The 20,715-nt window shown below is 38.7% G+C and overlaps 1 protein-coding gene across 10 annotated transcripts in view; it reads left to right on the top strand.

Moving 5' to 3' along the window:
• LOC122620312 (AF4/FMR2 family member lilli) overlaps positions 1–20,573 on the top strand; it is a 31,890-nt gene extending 11,317 nt beyond the window's left edge. For 2 of the 10 annotated variants that reach the window (XM_043797709.1, XM_043797710.1), the window contains exons 3-16: positions 3,889–3,997; positions 4,094–4,224; positions 5,744–5,860; positions 7,830–8,151; positions 10,403–10,463; positions 10,744–11,026; positions 11,221–11,339; positions 11,506–11,684; positions 11,761–11,934; positions 13,225–13,362; positions 14,527–15,093; positions 16,770–16,991; positions 17,154–17,267; positions 17,750–20,573. In XM_043797709.1, coding sequence (XP_043653644.1) covers positions 3,889–3,997; positions 4,094–4,224; positions 5,744–5,860; positions 7,830–8,151; positions 10,403–10,463; positions 10,744–11,026; positions 11,221–11,339; positions 11,506–11,684; positions 11,761–11,934; positions 13,225–13,362; positions 14,527–15,093; positions 16,770–16,991; positions 17,154–17,267; positions 17,750–18,024 — 2,811 coding nt within the window. In that variant the 3' untranslated portion in view covers positions 18,025–20,573. Of the gene's footprint in view, positions 1–3,888; positions 3,998–4,093; positions 4,225–5,743; positions 5,861–7,829; positions 8,152–10,402; positions 10,464–10,743; positions 11,027–11,220; positions 11,340–11,505; positions 11,685–11,760; positions 11,935–13,224; positions 13,363–14,526; positions 15,094–16,769; positions 16,992–17,153 lie in introns of all 10 variants that reach the window. The other 8 variants (XM_043797715.1, XM_043797712.1, XM_043797714.1 and 5 more) reach the window with 8 other exon arrangements.
• The last annotated feature ends 142 nt before the right edge of the window (positions 20,574–20,715 follow it).

Below are 20,715 nucleotides of genomic sequence, written 5' to 3'. Positions count from 1 at the left end.
AAGGTTAAAGTTGCACTTGCACATTTATAAAAATATTATTACAATTGTTGAACCTTTTAATAAAAATAGCAATGAAAACTCAGTTTGCTAATTGAGTATTCATTTCATTTGGGCAGTCGGATTACAATCAATTCAATAATATAATTTTGCAGACAAAAATTAATAAACTCATCACCAGTTAAAAATATATGAAATTATAGCTTATAAAAATTTAAAATGTTTGTATACCGCACAATGTTCAACAATCTTTTGAATCTTACCTTTCGGAACGCATAGGACAAAGACATTTTCTTGCTCCCCAAAAATGTGGTTGGCACTTCAAAGGACTATACCAATACACAGGCAAACATATGAGACCGCAAAACAAGGATCTCCGAGGCGATAACTATGCTTCGAGGTGTCATTTTGCTTGTTTTGCCCGTATAAAACTTGAAAGGTCCCTTCGGGTAGATTAAACACGCACACGAACTTCCCACACACACATTTCTGCGGTCAGAGACTTGAGAGTGTGTAACTTATGGTGCAACTGACGCCTGCAAGTATGCTACGAAAAATACTGAAATCCAATCCCCACCACCCATAAGCCATAAATTTATCTCCAGAATGTGCATCGGATACAGGAAAATCTATACAAGTAATATGTCTGCAACGTGGACACTTATTTATGGGATAGTTAGGGACACCACAAATTGGGCACCGCTCCATGCGCCCAGTATTCATGCCAAATAAGTGGCAATTACCTCCTGGAAAATTCATAAAAATTCACTTGGTGCCAGGGCTCTGACCCCTTTAAGCCGTACACTCTTCACCGTTTACAATTTTAATTAAAAGTAATCTAACCAGCAGGAGGGTTCTTTCGCCCGCTCATCTGTCAGCTGTGGGATAGTTGTGATGTCAGCAGGCTTATCGGGATTTCAACATCACTGCACAGGGAGACCTAGTATCTCGCAGCTGTGGGATGGCCGCCTCTCTCGTAAGAATGATTAAAATTTAAGCAGTATGTTTTCCGCAAACAACACACTCTCGCCTAGCTGGCCCCAAAAGACGCGCAACGCTTAAAATTTCATATGACATTAAAGTTTAACGCACTAGCGAAAAAAGCATATACACAACACTATTTAAATATTTATGCTAGAGTGCGGCTGCATTTGGTGACCGCAATCAATTGGACCACCACAGACATAAATCAGTTGGAGAAATACAAGTTTTTTGCAGGAACCCCTCCCTTGACATGATAAATTGTTGCAGCTGCCCAGGAAATACACTGAAAGTTGGTGGGGTCGTAAATAAGTGTGTAAGTAGACTCCAGCGTTGTGTGCAGGTGCGAGTCTGCCACGTGGCACGACCATCCCCGCACTTTTGGCAGTGCGAACGAAGGCTACGCTCCTGACATCAACTGCCAATTCATATGACAAACGAGCCCTCGTAGGCTCGAGTTTTACCCCAATGAAATGAGCTCTTACTGCTAAATTATGCAAAAGGTGCGTGCCGTCGAGGTATGGCACTGCCGCAGGCGAGGCACTGGATCCATTCCACCCAAGTAAGCCTTATTGATTGGCAAGGAATGATTTGCCACAGCTCCTTATAATTGGTGCAACGCGTTGGCGGATATTGGAGTGTGTCTAGACTGAAGGGGTCTTCCCGCAACTGGGTTAAATGCCTCTGGGTTCATTGTTTGGATTATATGTGTATCCTTGCCGCAGGGCTCAATGAGGGAGAGTGAATGCTATTGCAGCTTAATTTATTAAGTGCCTTAGTGCGACTGGTATATTGCGAAAGATTAGATTTATTAGGCCCTTAAAAAACAGTACTTCACAAGAAAGGCGAAAAAACGATATAGAGTGCGTAAGTCAAAGAAAAAATTTAAATATTAGTATTGCGTCGAAACTATATAGAATCAATTATTCAAATGGTAACCGGTTAAACTACTGCCTCTTTTTGTATAATCAAGTAAACAACCGATCCCGAATAGGAGTTTAAAAATTAAAATTAAACCAAGGAAATGGGTGCTGCAAATAATTAATAAAATGTTTACTGTCTTTTGACATTGCGTGCCAGCCGGCAATTATTTCATTGTACAAAAGTGGAGCAGGAAACGACGTCGAGACAACAAAAGTTAAGCTCAGGTAGACACACGAAAATTCTGTGGGCAGGAGGAGAGTTCCAACCCGGCCATAATTAAATCGAGTGACTTGGCTGCTCCACGAGAATGTCCTGGAAAAGCTGTCTGTCCTGTCGGCCAGGACAGTCGCTGCAGCTGTCTTAGCCAGTTTGTGTTTGAAAGAGTTTCACCCAATTTACAGCTTACATGCAACGACTTCTGCTCGAAATGTCCAAGTCCCTTGGCTTAGATCGATACGCGCTGTCGTGGCCATAAAATAAGTCGCAAAATAACACAAACACAAGCCGTAACTGCCGAAGTGGCAGCAAGAGTAACTGTTGCAGTAGAAAACAGGCCATTAATATGGATTTTTCTCTGGCCATTGTCGCAATTATCAAATGGCTGCAGTTGTAATGGAGAAAGTGGGTGGACGTTCTGCCGCATTGAAATGCGGCAAACCGCAATTTGGCCTAGAGCCCGAAACGGAACTGTTTGACTAACCAGCCAATTGGCCAAAAGCCCTGGGCCTAAAAGGCTGGCCCTAGCAAATGAAAATATTTACATGTGGCCATATGTGGAAGTGGTTAGTTTTTGTTGGTCTCATTGTGGTATTTGTCATGCGTTCTGCTGTAATTATTATCCATGCTAAGATGCGCCCATTGTTTTTTTCAGCAGAAAGGGCTGTTTTAACGGAGTCCACATATACTCGTAAATGCAGTTGGACGAGCTAAGCCTGTATGTTTTTACATCGTTTTTATTACTAAGGCATATATTCCAGGAATAAAATATTGAATTTTCGTTTCACATAAAATGAACATTAATAGGAAAAACTGTGCTGAAGCACAACTGTGATTATTGACTTATTGACTTTCTTTTAAGGTTGTCGTTCATAAAAAGTTAAATAAACCATTGCTTTTGGTAAAAAAATCAGAATTATCAAATGGACTATCTTATATATTCCAAATTGAAATCATTGGCATATGTAGTCCATAGCGAGAAACTATGTTTATTATACCCGTTACTCGTAGAGTAAAAGGGTATACTAGATTCGTTGAAAAGTATGTAACAGGCAGAAGGAAGCGTTTCCGCCCATATAATGTATATATATTCTTGATCAGGATCAGTAGCCATGTCGATCTGGCAATGTCCGTCCGTCTGTCCGTCTGTCCGCCTATCCGCCTGTCTGTCCGTCTGTCTGTCCGTCCGTATGAACGTCGAGATCTCAGGAATTATAGAAGCTAGAAAGTTGAGAGAAAGCATACAGACTCCAGGGACATAGACGCAGCGCAAGTTTGTCGATTCATGTTGCCACGCCCACTCTAACGCCCACAAACCGCCCAAAACTGTCACGTCCACACTTTTGAAAAATGTTTCGATATTTTTTCATTTTTGTATTAGTCTTGTAAATTTCTAACGATTTGCAAAAAAACTTTTTGCCACGCGTAACGGGTATCAGATAGTCGGGGAACTCCACTATAGCGTTCTCTCTTGTTATTATTATATTTAAGGGTTTAGGGATGTGATTTAAAATTGTTAAGTCCTTTATTGTTAGGAATGATAGAGAGAGAGAGAGAGAGAAAAAGAGAGAGAGAGAGAGAGAAATCATAATTGTCTTACATCAGATTTGACTGATATCCCCTGGCTACCTTGTGAATGAAATAGTTTTCAAAAGGTGAATTTATAACACATGCAATAGTTCAATTTAACCGAAACATACCATCCATCTTGAAATATTACTTGATTGCTTTCTGATTCAACGCAATGTTATCTCTCATCCTTCCCCCCAGCAGCTCCACTCGGAGTATCGGAGCACTTATCGCTGGCATGAATTTACGGGCAACTCGCGGCCAGAGGTTGTGCGACGGGCGCCTGCCCCAAACCCAAGTCAATTTGTTGGTGAGTTGCGAAGAAATTTGTCTTGCGCCCATTGTCACGGACTATTTATTGATCTCGCTCTGATTCGACTTTCGATTGGATTTTGCGCATCTGCAGGAGCTACAAATGAGCCGCCATTGCCGCGCCGGAAAAAATGCCCAGAATTAGCATATAAATCGCACGAGTTTATTATAGGATCGGAGTATACAGATGGACGCCGGGATGCCAGTGCACATCGTTTGGCGAGAGTAAGTGTCGTTTCACGAATTTCCTATTTCCACCTCCATTTTTGACAGCTGCAGCGAATATTAAATACCGATACTGACTAACAAATGTATCACTACTACCTTTTATTTTTCATAAAGAAGAAGGGAAAAGCCATGCCATTTTATCAAAATATTTTTGAAAGAACATCAGAAAATGAGAACATTCAAAATTTATAATATTGATTTATTATTATAATTTAAAATAATATATATACATTAACTACGTATATATATCTTTAAAGTAAACTTTTTTAAATCTATAACCACCCATAGTCCCCAGCTTAAAGTCCATAATGCAATTGTGAATTTTTTGCCACATAATCCAAGCTCCCATTTCTGTGTATAAAAAGTTGAGATGTCCGCTTTTAAATATGCAAGATTATTGTGCATATCCACGTCTCCATGAACAAGCTAAAAATGCAAATCCCAACTAGCTATCCACATGTTATAGTAGTAGTACATTCAGTTTATGGCCACACAACCTTTATGCGCTTTTGACATTTGAAGAGGACCGCGAGAGAAAAACTAAATACGCTGTGGTTTTCCGAAGAGTATAAAACTTTCTTATTTGTATACCCTAAGTTTTATTTACTCGTCGAGAAACCGAGGAAATAGTTAGCCTTCCTTGTACTGCCTATTAGAATCGCGCCAGAAGTTGAGAATGTTATTGTACACCTAGGAGGTAGATGGCGTAAATTATTTGTTTTAATTAGGCTTAGAGGGTATAACGTTTTCATTGGAAGCATACTTTCATGTACGATATTTATGGGCTTTCGAAAGCCCACCACCATTACGGGAGGCTTGGCATTAGGGTTAATGCGTTTAAGCCGCGGCCCTCATAAAAAAGTCGACGCTCTCAAATGCCACAGGAAATACACAAAAGCTGTTTAGAAAAGCTTCATGTGAGCTTGGTCTTTTCCCAGTTCATTTTTGGCCCCTCTTCTCCAACCGTAGACTAATTAATAATGGGGCACACAGTGGCACATGTTGCAAGGACATTGAGATACGTGAGCGAAAATCGGTGGCGTTCGCAGATGAAGGGGTTTGAGGGAGTTTGTGCCTTTGGGCATCCATTCTGCTTTTCAAAATGTAACTGTTTGTGCTCTTATATCGTTTATAATATAGCTTTTCAATTTAGAAACCGAATGCATAAATGTTGTAACAATAGTTTTGATACTCTCAAAAAGTTAAAAGTTAAAATTATATGAAACTTTATAATGTTACCTTACGTGACCATTGATAGTACATTCATTACTCATTAAAATTTCCCTCTCCAAGATTCTTCCTCCGCCACTGACCTAAATACTTGTTTGTTCGCCAGAACACCGGGGAAAGTGTGCTTTTGACATACTATCATGGGCACCCTGACAATACATAATTAATTGACTCTACCTCATGACGCACGTCAACAGGGCGTATGCGTATTATTTACGACCAGCTAATTAACCAGACATGCCCGTACATCTCTAACGCCCTTAATGCCCTCTTTGTCTCTCTGCAGTCGGAGGAGCGTGGTGGCACACCTTCGCGCCGCAGCAAATCGGAGGGACCACCCGTTGTGCCCAATGGACGTGCGTATCCCATTGCCACGGAGATCGACGGAACCACAAGAAAACAGGTACACAATTGTCACATGACTTGTCTAATTCAATAGTTGTCTATGACCAAACCAAATAAGTCAAATACTCGTGTGTGCACTTCGAATTCGGGGGCTTGGGTGTTTGTGTGTACCTGTGTTTGCAAGTTCAAGTCCCAGCATGCCTGTATTAGTTGAATCATTACTGCAAGCTCTACAGTATTGGATGAGCCCATTGGGGTCTCGCATTCTTGTCCAGAAATAGCTTTCCACCAGCGCAAAGAATGCAATAGTCAGTCCTAACGTGAAAGCTTCATTATGGAATTATATTTGAAATACCCTTATTTACTAGGACCGTACTTTTTTAACTCTAATGATACTTAATTTAATGTTTTTAAAGATTTAAACGAAAGAAATTTTAGATCCTGTGGTATACGTTTTTAAACTAACCTACATTGAATTGAAGTTAATTCTCTTTATTTTATATTTTTTCATTTTAAAAGTAATATTTAAAATGTACCAACTAAAGGGACCTTCTCATAAATTTTAAAGCTGACGCTTAACGTGAATGCAAAGTAAGGGCTTCAGTTCCTTTGAACGTTTGTGGCGCCACATAAACTGGGAAAAACATGTAGATAGAGGACCTGTTCCAGTTTTCCGATCGGAGATAGAACGCGCCTTGGACCATTGGGCCGGAACTTGGTGGCAGTAACAGTTTCTATTAGCGGCGATGCTGTCTATCACACCCAGCATTCGTACGCCTGTTTCGCACTGCCTGCAACTTTTACAGTCCCTTTATTGGCAATTTTCCCCGTGCAGGACATGCTGTTGAACATTTGTAGTTCGTCGCGCCCTTTGCGGCTATGGGTAAATTTCATTTACTCACACGAGCATGATTGCATGTGTCTGCATTTGCAGTGAGTGAGCCCGAGCAGCATTGAGTTGTCAGGCAGAATGTCAGTTTGTCGGGCGGCTACTCGACCTGAATGTACAATTTTAATCTGCAAAACCCTTCAACATTTGCATAAGTTGTACATTGGTTTTTTCGCCCATTCTATACGAGCACTTGTATAGTAATATCTGAATACTTTCAATACTGTCATATTTTGCCGTTCTGATTGTGGCCATTGTGCTTGTGCTTGTGCTTGGTAATGCATGTAACAGGGGTTTTATGCTAGTTTTTATCTCCCTGTACTCTCTTCTGTTGGTGAATAAAATACGAACGAGTATGTGTTAGATTAAATTTGATTTTATATTTGTTGATAAAGGAGTTTTGTGCGTTTTAAAGTTTCTATGCATACATTTTGGGGCAATGCTTAATAGTAGGTATTATGGCATATATTTATTGTGTTCTATAAGTTATTTTTTTATTAATAGACACATCTGTCTTCGGTAGAAGATACATAGTTGGAGCATAAATAAGTTCCTTGAAGTCAAGAAGTTTGTGGCATTTGAAATTATTAAATTAAGTTCTTCCCATAAATATTAATATAGCGTTGTTACTTACTATAAAATAGTTAATCTTTTATGAAAATACCAGTTGTATTTTCGAATCTTTTAGTTATGCCAGTATTGCAGCTTGAACCCTTTTATACTCTCTCCAGTACTAGTAATTTTAAATGTATTTATTTGCGTATTTGGGGCTGTTACCTATCATTATAACGCAATTAGTAATAGATGTTCAAAATTTTCAATTTATACTTGTATTGTGTGTATTTCTTCTCTTTCTCGTTCTCGTTCTCTGTTTCTCCACCTATGACTAACCGGTATCTTCTTCTCCATGTTAACTGTGCTCTGATCGTCCCCATAAAACCCCCAATTATGAAAACTAACCTTGATTAATAATTAATAATTAAACATTAAACTTATCCTTACACTCAATGCGACACTGCAATGCTTTCTTTTCTCGTTCTCGTTCTTGTTCTCTTTTCTCGTTCTCTTTTTGCCTTAAATCTTAAACCCGAAAACCCTTTTTCGTTGTGTCATTCTGCTCTTCTCTTCTCTTTCGCAGGCGGGTGAGTCAAATGGGCTATTGAAAAAGACCATCAATAAGTTGAGCACTGAGTACCGCCTGCAATTCGTCTGGCCCACAGTCCGGCGCATAAAGGGCGGCGGCGAGGCGGCGTCTAGGGCCGCTGCCGGCGACTATCCGAGAAAGTCCATATCGCTGGGCGCCCTTCGGTCCGGGGGCCAAGGTCACAGTCACACCCAAAACCAGAATCAAAGTCAGAGTCTGACCCAAGCCCAGAATGGTCACACACATCACACGATGATGGGTGGCGGTGCGGGCTTGCCGACGGTGCATAAAAAACGAACAACAAATCAGAAAGAAGGTGCGACAACAAATTGTCGTCGCTAAGCATTTATTTATCATACTAAACAAAACCGAAAAAAAAAATACAATAAATTATATATGTGAAACAGACGAAACATTTCCTACTAGCGCATAGTTTCTTTCAACTACTATATGTAATACTAAAACTTTTTAACAATCCAAAAGCGAGTGCGAACTAAATGAGTTGACATTTGATTTTTAATTAAACGTTTCTTTACGTAATCAACCTAACAAACTAATTCACGGCAGAATGCGTAATATTTTGTTTACTAACCTCCGTAACCGTTGAGATTTGTTTATTTTTCACGATTTTTAAATGAAAATTTGTGCCGTGGCAGCAGCATTGAGCCCAAAAAAAAACCAAAAAAGAAAAGCCCAATAGAAAAGTGTTGAATAGTGTTGGTAAATAAAGATAGTCTAAACGATTTTTCCGCTCTCACCGCCGCCATATAAAAAATGCAAACTTGCTACCAAGAAATCAATCGAATTCGAAATCAAGTTTTTATGTACACGTCGTCGTAACATTCGCTTTATAATCGTACTCGTACTTATAAATATGTATACTACATTGCTCCAAACTAAGATAGATATTTTCTAGAATAATTACCTTGAACATTTCCGTATGATTTCCTCTTTCTTTCTGTACGTACAAGCTAATGTTTTGTTTAACGCTTTTGTAACTAAAATTATATTATTTCAAGCAGTTAGCAATTTTTTACTGTCTAAAATTTATTTCATATAGAACGAAATTATGCTAAATTCCTTTCCAAAGACAAAACTAAACCCGACTCTAAAAGATTAAACACAATCAAGACCTTCTTCTTAGCCCAAACTGACGTAAGTGTTGAACTAAATTTAATGTTTATTAGTGCTAAACCAATTCAATTTCCTTTACTGCCGAGCGTAAAATTGCGTTGATCAATTGAAAATTGATGGGATTATTCCCGGGTCGTGCCCATTTTCATCCAACACGCAGTGTCAATGCAACTTTACGTGACGAACTGATGAATTTATGAATTGAAAAAGCCAAGTGTAGTATGAGCATGTTGTGGCCGCGGGTTGTGTGATATACTCCGTTTTCACTTAGATGGAAGCGTGAAAGTTATTACATAAGTTGCCTTAGTTTCGTTGCATGTGTGAAACGACAACCAATCCAAATTACTATAGTGTCAAGCATTAAACCAGACAACCATTAATCAATCAGTCAACACGGCATCATCAATTCGCTATCAATCGTATATACCTGTATTACTCACATGTAACATATCATCGGCAAGACAAATTGGCAAGCTTAGTGAGGGTTAGCTTAGGCTGTGGGCAGTAAATGTGAATATCACTTTTCCAAATACTAACAAAATTTACAGTTTAAGCAAAGCGCATAGGTAAGGCAACCGGAAACGAAAGTGAAAAAACGGCAATCAAATAGAATATAATGAAACTTTACCCCTCTACTTATACGCTAAATCGTTTAGTGCATCTGCATATCAGTGGTAATTAGTGGCTTCAATTGCAAAATGCTTTTGTCTTGCCTTTAACCCTTGTGCGACGCATCGAGCTTCCAGCAATAGTGTACAAAATTGGACGTAGTGCTTACAAAAATGCTACAAATATCTAACAATTAACTATCAAAAAAATATGAATTATCCAACGCTGCATTCAACCCGAATTGTAAACACATATTTTACATAAGAAAGAATACAACAATTGGTTTGAATTTCGTTCTATATTCCAAATAAAAGTTACCCTAAATTGTTCAAACATATCCCCAGAAACTACCAGGAAACCATGCCAAACACGCTTCAACCAACATTCAACATTATAGATTTTTGATTCTGAACTCAATGCCAAAAACACAAATTGATTTTCATTTTTTGAGTTTATATTTAGCATTTCTCTTAGCTGAGTAAGCTGAGTAAGCCCACAAACTAACCACCCAATCACAACCACACCCTCAAAACCACCCACTAAAGCGCTGCTTCCGGCTCATTTATTTTCTGTACAATAATATGAAGTAACCTTCTTCTTAACCCTGAGTTGAAGATTAGCGTATTCGAGACACCTTGCAAAAGAAAACCTAACCTTTGTTTCCACCTTTTGCCTTTAGTTTCCTACTGCATTTTCTACAATTAATTATACTTTCCTTAACTAATCTTAATGTACCCACTGATGCCAGACATCAGCGAAAATCTCTATAAAGCTATCGATCGACTTGGATTGCAGCATTAAATTTCGTGTCTGTGTGCTTTCAGCTACTCTACATGAGTTGGAGCCCTTGGTTAGCGATACGGATGATAGAAAAACGCACGAGAAGTATGAACATTTAATTAACATAGCCCATAAACCAACTCGCTCATAGCTTCTGCCATTCTCATTCAGTGATGTCCTTCATAAGCCCACCCGAAAGAGCAAAATCACCCTAAATATAAAAAAAGCTTTCAGAACCCACATTCATCCGCACCTGCATGTTGCAAGTGTTGCAAGTGTTGCATGTAGCAGCCATCGAGAAGCACAGCAGTTCCCTTTTGAAGCTTAGAATCTCTTATTTACCAGCACTACTTCCCCTAGCTAATGACTTCCTCGATTCTTGCAGACAAGTGACCATTGTGGAGCGCAAGATCACCTCGCGTCCGTTTTCACAGGCCATCGACCAGGAGCGTCTGAACCACTTCATCACGAAAAAGGAGAACTTTGGCTTCGCCGATGCCGCCGTGGCCGCCGCGGCCCTCAAGGACGAGGTGGACAACAGGCAGCAGGCCGTGGAATCCGGTCAAGTGGTGGTCATGAACGGCTCCGCCCCGCCGCACTCGAAACCGAATTTGGATTTGTGGTTCAAGGAGATGGTGGAGCTGCGCAAGAAGGCTGGCGAATACAAGGTGCGACCGAATTCTCTATCTGTTTTATCCTCATTTAGTAATCAATGAATCCCAACTCCTTAAATTACTCACCATCTGCTGATTTTCGGTAACCATACACCATACAGTTGCAACTTTATATATGTTTGTTAATTGTTAATGTCTTTAATATATTTGAAACTACCCTTACTCCTTTAATTTTTTTTTAATTTCAGTGTCGTGGTTGGGGCATAGAAATTGACCCGGAATTGTATAAGAAACAGAAGGATCTATGGGATCAGGTTTCAAAGCGCAGCTCACTTTCGGCTCTTTCTCTAGCTTCGTCTGTTCATAGGTAATTACAATTTTAAAAACACTAACCAATTTTATTAAGCATTTAAAAATAATATCATTAAAATTGGTAATGCATCTAGTAAAGCTGCTTGTTACTACCATTTTAAAATTGTGTGTTCCCTTAAAAAAAATACATCATAATCAAACACATTCTCCAACCCTCTTAGACCCATTACAAAGGAGGAGAAGGAACAGGAAAACAATAAGAAGTCCACACCATTGCAGAAGGCCCAGAAGCCTCGTGTTCCTGGTCAAGCCTTTTTGATTGATAATAAGGATGAGATTTCAGCACTGCCAGCACGCTTTAGCAATATACGCCATCACCTTGAACGCACCACGGGTCCGGGTAAGTAGCTAAGATATATGAAAGGATTAGCCCAGGCTAACTCTTCTATTGTTCTGTTCTACTCTGTTCTGTTCAGATGTGGAAGAGGGCGCTTTGTTGCCCTCGCCCACGCGCGAGAAGCTGATGCCGGCTATAACCAAGCGGGAATCGGAATCTCAGCGAGGAAGTCCTAAGAAAACCGCCTTGTCCAGGCATGGATCGCCCCAGAAGGGCAGTCCACAAAAGGGCAGCCCCAAGAAGGTCCTTAAAAGTGAGTAGTTCCCCGATTTTTTCCCCAACCTTGAGAAGAGGATACAAAGAAAGAATGCATACGCATATCCGATTTCAATTCCAAAGTTAACCGTATCCGAATAGCAAAATTTACTCTTATGCAACAATGACACAAGTACACAAAATGCACTTACCAATAGAGTTACGAGTTCGGGATCAGAACAGAACATTGTACACGCTCCAACAATAAGTATACGCCCCGTTACCAACACCTTGATTTGGTTTCCTATGATTTTCGTATTGCCATAGTTTGCTCAACTGCTTCAACCGTTTGATTTGCATTTTTTCCCCGACGGTCGAAGGAGTCGACTCGAATTGTATCCTTGTCAAGTGCACAGAAGGCTTCTTGGGATATGAGATTTGTGCACAATACTAATGTAGTTTTTTCTAGTTACATTTGCCAGTTTTTATCAGGGTTCGTGTTTTGAAATCGGTTGAAAGGTGTTTTAATGTTCTACGTTTAAGATATTATTTGTAGAAAACCATTTGGAAGCATTTGAGAACGTATGAGTCAATCTCCTAAAGCCACAACTACTTACATTTATTTATTGAGGTGGACATTAATTAGTATAATCCCACATATTCATTCATTCGTATCGCATATATATAAATCATATCGGTGTATATCGATAAATATATCGGTGTACTGGGGCCATGAATATTTTAATGTGCTAGGTGTAAGTTCGAAAATGCGTTTTTATTACTGTGCGTAAGGCTAAGCTTTAAAAATATCCAATTCGCTTTTGATTTGTATGTACACATAGTATCTTTGATCATCTTGACTGAATAAAGAGTGTCTTTTACGGTTTTTAATTAGTATTCGGGTTTCGTCAGAAATTTGCCAGCTTAGTCTTAGCCCCAAAAGGTGATATAGAATTGCAACAGAACTATAATATAAAACTTTCAGAAGCTTTAACGATTACTTGGTATGTTATATAATCCATCCGAACGATGTGAAAATGAGAAGCTCAATTTGTAGCTCATTGCCATGACAACTTGTACAATAACTCACTTGAAACACCCACACAAATATCACTAGTAGAAAGGCTCTCACCCCGCCCAACATATGGAATATGAAATTCTCTAGTCAAATGCGAATTTAAATTAAAACATACAAATCGTACTTTTGTCATCAAACCGCCACCACCACCAACCAAACATACAACAAAATCGCAAAAAAATAACGAATCAAACGAAATGCCAAAACCAAAAACCGATACCGAAAACCGAACCATCCTTCATCCGTATCCGTGTCCATGTGCGTGCTCAGCCCGGTCGCAATCGGCGGGTCCGGGCGTTGCTGAAAATGAGTCACCGAAGCGGCAGATCCGGTCGGCGAGTCAGGTGCCCAGCAGCCGTAAAAAGACGCCGACAACCGGAAGCGGAAGCGAACGCAAGGCACGCCCATGTAAGTAGCCATTTTAGAGGAGGCAAGAGAATATCCCCCGCCGAATACCCAGAACTCGACTTGAACGATGCGATGCGATGCTTTCATTGCCTTATTTATTTAGTCATAGTTTGCATATGTCATGTGTTAACTAGATTGCGTTCCGGTTTTTTGATTTTTCGTTGCCTTATTTTTGTTTCTTTTGCAGGATTTGTTCCTAGTTAAGTTAGATTATCTATCACACCCCCAGTTTGTTCGTTCTTCCAAACCCAAAGCATATTTCGATTGACCATCTAGTTGAGTGTCTAATGAAACTAGTAATTCATAGTTGAAACAACTTTCATTTTGGGTTAACAGTATTTGTTAGTTTGGTCTCTGGTCATGTTCAATTTTCAGTTCATAATTCTCATTCCTTTCCCACTTTAGTTTCGATCACTGTTCTCTCTGTAATGCAGCGTTTGATTGGTCTTCCGAATACATAACAATCTATAGTTTAGCATGTTGAGATTCCGTTACTAACAAGATTTACTAACTACTTAACAAACCAACTAAAACAAAAACCAACTAAACTTATCTGTAATTAAGTAAAAGTAAAAGTAATACTAACAATCCAGTTCAGTGTTGTGCCTAACCGTTCGAGTTTTAATTTGTATTCCATTATCCTACTAACCATAAGTGTGACTTTGTTGGCTTACAACCCGAATATCTGTAACATATACTTATAATATAATCTTTGTGGGGCAGGGCCAACCAACTACCTGTTAAATATACTTAATTTGTCCTGTTGCCAAGTTAAGGGTCATAAAGCCAACATTGTGTTCTCCTTTCAATAGCAGCGAAATGAAAATACCGTTAGTTTGATATAAGTAGACTACTAATTTGAATTGTTAACACAACTAACCGAAAGAAAACTGAAACGCCACTAATAGCATTTTATGTTTGGTTCTTTAAGCTCCTTATTTGGTTCGAACTTTTGTTTTAGGACAATTTTAAGCTTTTGCTTTGATTGCATTCTCGACTCGTCCGTCACCAACCAAATTAAACATTTTTAATGAAAATACATTTAATAATTTTTTTTCACCTGCGTTTTGTTTTCGGCAAAAAAATGTTTAAAAAAACTTTAACAAACAACAACAAAAATCATCGTGAAACAAACAAAACCGAAAACCGTTTACGTTCTTATAGCCACCCTATCCACAACATTCCAATCCCGCATTAAAAGTAGTTCCTTGCCACCGCCCAACGGTAGAGTAGCCTCAGCGCCGCCAGCCACTGCAGCAGCAGCAGCATCAGCAGCCAAATCAGCATTAAACGCTAATCAGGCTCATGCTAATCAATCACAATCATCACATGCCAAGAGCGGTAGCATCAGCGGCAGAGTTTCAAAACCATCGGCCACATCCGCCCAACAACAGCAACAGCAACAGCAAATGCGTAAGAAAGACAAAGATAGATCGAATAGTAGTTGCATTGACAGTGGTAGTCATGTTGGTGCTGGTAGCGGTAGTCAAGCAAATAGTGTCAAGCATCTGCAGAATAAGCAAAAGCAACAACAACTACAGCAGCAACAGCAACAACAAAAGCAACAACAGCAAGCGCAACAGCAACCGCAACAGCAAAAGCAGCAGCATCTCGATGTTGCAGCAGCAACAGCAGCAGCAACATCGTCATCTCCCCAAAACCCAACCCGGCCTGCCACCATCAACATCAAACGGCTCACGGTACCAGGTCAGGATAGAAAATTGGCTGAAAGTGAGTAAAGTTTTACCGAAAACTTGAACAAATCAAAAACCAATGTCTTCAATAATCCCAAGCTAAACCAAAATTAAAACCCATTTAAAACGTAAAATCACGGAAATTGCTGTAAAATGATATCTGATGCGCGAAATGTTTGTGTTGCAACTTTTGTAAAACTCCAAACTATCAAAAACAAACTTATGTGACGCTATTAATAATTGAGCATTTTACACCTTGGTCAAATCTGTTCGTCCACAATTAGTGAAAAGTAATTAACCTTATGATTTACCAATTGGCCTCGTCGATTAGATAAACGTGTGTGTTTTTTATTTGGGCCAAGCCATGTGGAATTATGTACCTGTATTGAAAGATTGGTAGTAGAAACTGTACAAAATTGTAGTTTGATTATACTTATTCCACTGGTAGGCAGTTCAAAATAAAGCCACTGAATATAAAAGTCACAGTGAAAGTACGAAACTCAAACGAAATTCCAAATTCTTAATTGCTGGAAATTGCAGCTACACCCAATGAGCAAAATGCATTATTAAATGTTATTAAATGTTAGTTGTTGTTGTAGTCAGTCTATGTATTTGTTGTGTCAACCGTGCGTCTATATAAATGTATCTGTATAAACAATTGAAATTAAATGCCCTTGAATGTGCGTCTCATGATTTGTAGATTTTCGTTGTTAAATCCCACCCCAGAATTTCAAATATAACTATTTTGTTTGTGTACATATGCAAAGTTTGTAGCATTTCTATCCTTTCCCATTTTAGATTATATGTGTTAACTTGTATATGCATTTCTTTTTAAACAATTTAATCTACAAGACGACACCTAAGCACATACGCTAATAAGAATAAAATATATGTGCAAGGCCCAGTTGGTAAGCCAACTTAGTTATGTTGATGTTGGAAATAGAGGTTCGGGATAGATGAACAGTTTTAGAAGAAAGTAAATCATTTCCACTAACTACAGTGCACTTTTAAATCAACGTAGGAACATAAACTTTTTTCTTTACTACATATTATTCCTTTAACAATTTTACCAGCTCCAAAAATACATGATTAGTGTTTGTTAATATATAAGCGAACTCAAAGTGCCAGGGATCAACTGATTAATCTTTACTAAGTTGTCTTCGACGCCTTCGTTGTTGCCTGCCCAAAAAGACACACCAATAAGCAAATGCCAAGCCAGGATTTGTACCATTTTTTTCAAACATAAAAAATGTAATAGTTTTGTTACTCCTCTTCGGATTTTCATGTTGTGTGTCTTGTTTGTGTATTTGTGGCATGCTGTTTCTCATGTTGTGCGCTTTATTAAATACAAAAAAAATTAAAATGAAAATATTCTTTTGGTTCTACTAACAATATGTTGCCTTTTAAGCTTACGGCTTAATATTCTTTAGTTGACTAAGTTTCGTTCTGTTTTCGGTTACCTAACTAAGTTAGAAATAATTATTTCGATTTTCGTTTACAAATACTAACCAGTAAAACTGAAACACAAAATTTGCTTAACGAACAAAGGACTTATCCAAAAAATATATATGAAGATCAGCAGCTGCGGCAGCATAATGAAATAAGAGAAACATAAAATGCGCTTATAATTAAGTTAATTCCGTAACGCATAGCCCCCGGTACTGACCAGAACTACCATTAATAATTATTTTTGGATGTTTTCCCAACCAACAGACGAAGGCGAGGATGGTCGTGAGACTGCCATTTCCATTTCCAGCTGCAGTCCCCAACCCCCGGTGCAGGAGGTGCCCGAAGAGCCCCTGGTGAAGTCCCCACCAGAACCGACCCGGGTCAAGTCCCCAGAGCAGATTATAATGCGCTCCCCCGATCCAGTCAACTGGACGGTGCCCCTGGACACTGGCAAAACGTTTACGGTGACGCAGAATGTTAAAGACGGTAAAGTAGACCCAAAGTGGTGAACCACTCTGTAGAGCAGAAGATTGGAGCACATCCATCTCAAAGATAATAATTTCTGCCTGATCCTGATTTCTGCCTACAAAATATATCACTGCCTGACACATAAGAGCTGCAGCTAACTGAATACTTTAATTTCCGTAGGGGAGAACTACAGCCGACCTCAGAGCGAGATTAAAGCCTCGACACCGGTGGAGAAGCCCCCACCGCCACCACAATCGGCTCCACCACAACTAACAGAACAGGCTAAGATGGACGGTAAGCCATTAAGCACGCTTCAATAAAAACGCAAAACTTCCATACCAAAAGCATCAGCAAAACCAAACGAAGTCGACAAACCAAACCAATCCAGAAAAACCAAAAAAGTCAAATCGCTTTTACAAATATTTATATATTAACTCGTATTTAAATATGTGTATCTGTATATGTATATGTATGTATCGCTATTCACAAACCTCATCAAAAATCCAAAATCGAATCATCGTTAGACAAGCTCCAACTTCTCCAAATCCAAAACCCAAACGAAAACCAAAAACCACACCAGCAAATTAAGCCAATCTCGATAAGCGTAAATATAAAGCAAAGTTCCCCTCTTTCTGTATCAAGCCCAAAGAAATTGTGCAAGCCAATGAAATCACATAGCGTACCCGAAACCGTAGATCCTTGCGTAACATAACGAACACTATTTCCAAAACTATCTCCCCCTCCCCCCACCCTTTCGACCACTGCCATCCCGCCAGCCTGGAAGTCCTGCAGTCCAAGCACCAGCGCCGCGATGTACGGCAAAACTCTGACGCCCCATGCCACACCCACCGGCCAGCCGGGCGGGGCGGTGCGCTGCACTGTCGCCCAAGATCAGCCGCTTCAGCAGCCGGATCCGGCGATGTCGTCCTCCTCGTCGACGGGCACAGCCTCTACCGCCCGGACAACTGCCGCCGAGGTCCTGGAGAAGGCTCGCGACCGATTCGATCGATTCTGGGGCAACAGCAGCGCCAACAAGGAGGAGAGCGTCTAGATCCCAGATCCAAAAACCGAGATCCTGGATCCTGGAGCAGGCACTCAGTGCTTTTCAAGTGCAAAATGTATTCCCCGGGCAGTTAATTGTCCCTGAAAGCAATTATAATACGTAATAGACGTTATGCAATACCTAATCATGTACACCATATATCCTATCTAAGAGCCTGATTACACTGCAACACAGCTCTCCATTTGAATTAAGTTACTGTATGTGTCCATTAATTAAACCAATTGGGTTTGCCCTTAATGTCCATTAAGTCCGTTATTATTCGTACCTTTTTAATTGAATGTTTCATTTAATATCAGTTATTACTTTGAACTGTTACATTCGATAAAGTACCTTAGTATTTCATGTATGTATGATATTGTTAGTCAATCCGAAAATCAACACTGTTATCATTTTTTTATTATAATGTTATTATGGATAAATGTGTCGTAGTGAAATCAAAACATTAAGGGAATCCCGCAACAACCTGGCTTGAATTTGAAGCTAAATTCGCTTTTGGTTTCCTAGTTAAGCTGCTGCAAGCAAATCTAATCAGGCCAAATGTCATCTAACGACACGAGCATTACACAAAAATTTATTTATGTAAGACACTTTCACTGCCTCAACCCAAACCGAAGACGAAACCGAACTCAAACCAATGTTCTATACTTTGAAATACACCCAGAGAACTTTGCAATATTTCGATATCATCCAGTCATACCAAATATTCAAATGGGACAAACATCACCGCAAAGACCCGTCCAAAAAGTGAGTCCATTCGACAAGAGATATACTCACATTTTTGTAGCTTTCATTAGATGAGCAACCGTATATTTGGGTAATGCATAAGGTGATCTAAGCTAAACTGCTGATCCGTCAAATACCAAAAAGTTGAAAATAGATTTTGCACATGAACTACAAAGGGAAAAATACCAAAAACGACAACATGATGTTAAGAATAATTTAAGACATACTTTGGCTAATAAAAATGTAAGGCAAGAGATGGTTAAAACATAGCAACACCCTAAAGAAAACACCAGCAAAACATACTAATACTACACAAAAAATGCGAAACAATGAGATTATGCTTTGAGAAGCTGTGAAACTAGATTCAGACATGCCTACAATTCTAATACTCGTATAACTATCATGTGAATGTGAAAATAGTTGACAAAAAAAAATGGAAACAAAATGGTCAAGCAAAATGGAAAGACCTAATCGATTTAATCATGTTTTGAGTAAAATTAGCGCTGAATAATTAAAACAAATGCTTCCCGAAGGTCAATAGCTTTGAGAAACTTGATGCTATTTTAACAAGTATTTGGTTGGACCTAGTTTTTCGAATCTCTCTCAGTGTTGACAGTGTTTTAGTACAAACCAAATTCCGATTCAAACTCAGTTTGGCAGAAACTTCTTTTGTGTAGAAGAAATGCTTGAATTTAAACCTTTCTTAGGAATAAACATAAAATACAAAATCGTGTAAACTGAAGTTAAACTCCATTACCCATACGTTATGTGATTAACTTCAGTATTGAGCTTACTTGTTGCTTGCCTATATATATTTTAATATAAAACTCAAATAAACCAAACAAAAAAAATGGGGAAGGAAAATAACGCCACTGTAATGGCATTTATTAAACAGTTGAGTATTTTTATATGTTTTTCATGAATGGACCCGTTTGTTAATTCAAATCGATGAGTTGATCACTGAATCTCATAGTTATCAATTAGTCACAATGCATATGGTCAAGAGCCCCTAAAACGCAACATGTTTATTACGTCTAAAAATGGTCACCGATTCGATTCAATCAAATGCATTAGTTAGAAATAAACAAGAAGCTAAACTAATTAAACTCTGGCAATCTCAAAAACCTTAAAAGAAGGACAAATTAATGAAAGAAAAAGAAAATGCACACTCACATACACAAACAACTATATTTCCAGTTGCAATTAAAGAAACACGGTAACCCAACTGAATGGTAGACTCTTGAACTCATTTAGTTTTAAATATCGTACTTAAACAAATTTTAGGCAACTTTAATACGAATCTACTTAAGAACGAACTTGATATTAATTCTAGCTTGTTTACAAAAGGAACTAAAATGATTAACGAGACAAAAAACCAAAACCTAAACGAAGTATACCCTCAAAACGATTCCAAAATAGGCGCACTAAACGGCTTTCCTTTAACAGCAGTGAAAAAGAAAATCGATTTTTATAAACACTTATACGAAAGTCAAACCAATAAATACTTTTTATTTTCGGTTCCTTCACAAAGAAAAATATTAAAAATCACCAAACAATTATATAAATTTTAAAAATTGACTTTCACGCCCAAATGCGCCTAAAGTTTTAATGAATTAAAAAAGCCTAACATGAAATGCAATAATACCAGTACTTATACAACCCAATTGATAATTTTTCTGAATTGTCATAAAAAGGCACACCAAATAGCCTTCATAGAGATGCTAATTACACGATATAATTATAATTATACTTGAGAAAAGCCGAATCATATGATAGAGGAGTAATGGAAAATAAAATAGAATCCGAAAAACAAGTGATGGTAAAATGATTATAACATTAAATGAATCGAATAAATGAAAAATGAATATAAACGTTTTAAAATCTATGTTTTAATATGGAAAGGGGCATTTTACAATTTCGTATCTACCTGCTCCAATTTAAATAAAACGCATCGAC

The sequence above is a fragment of the Drosophila teissieri genome, chromosome 3R, assembly GCF_016746235.2.
Source record: "Drosophila teissieri strain GT53w chromosome 3R, Prin_Dtei_1.1, whole genome shotgun sequence".
In the NCBI taxonomy this organism is placed as follows: Eukaryota; Metazoa; Arthropoda; class Insecta; order Diptera; family Drosophilidae; genus Drosophila; species Drosophila teissieri.
This window is presented reverse-complemented; position numbering and strand designations above follow the sequence as displayed.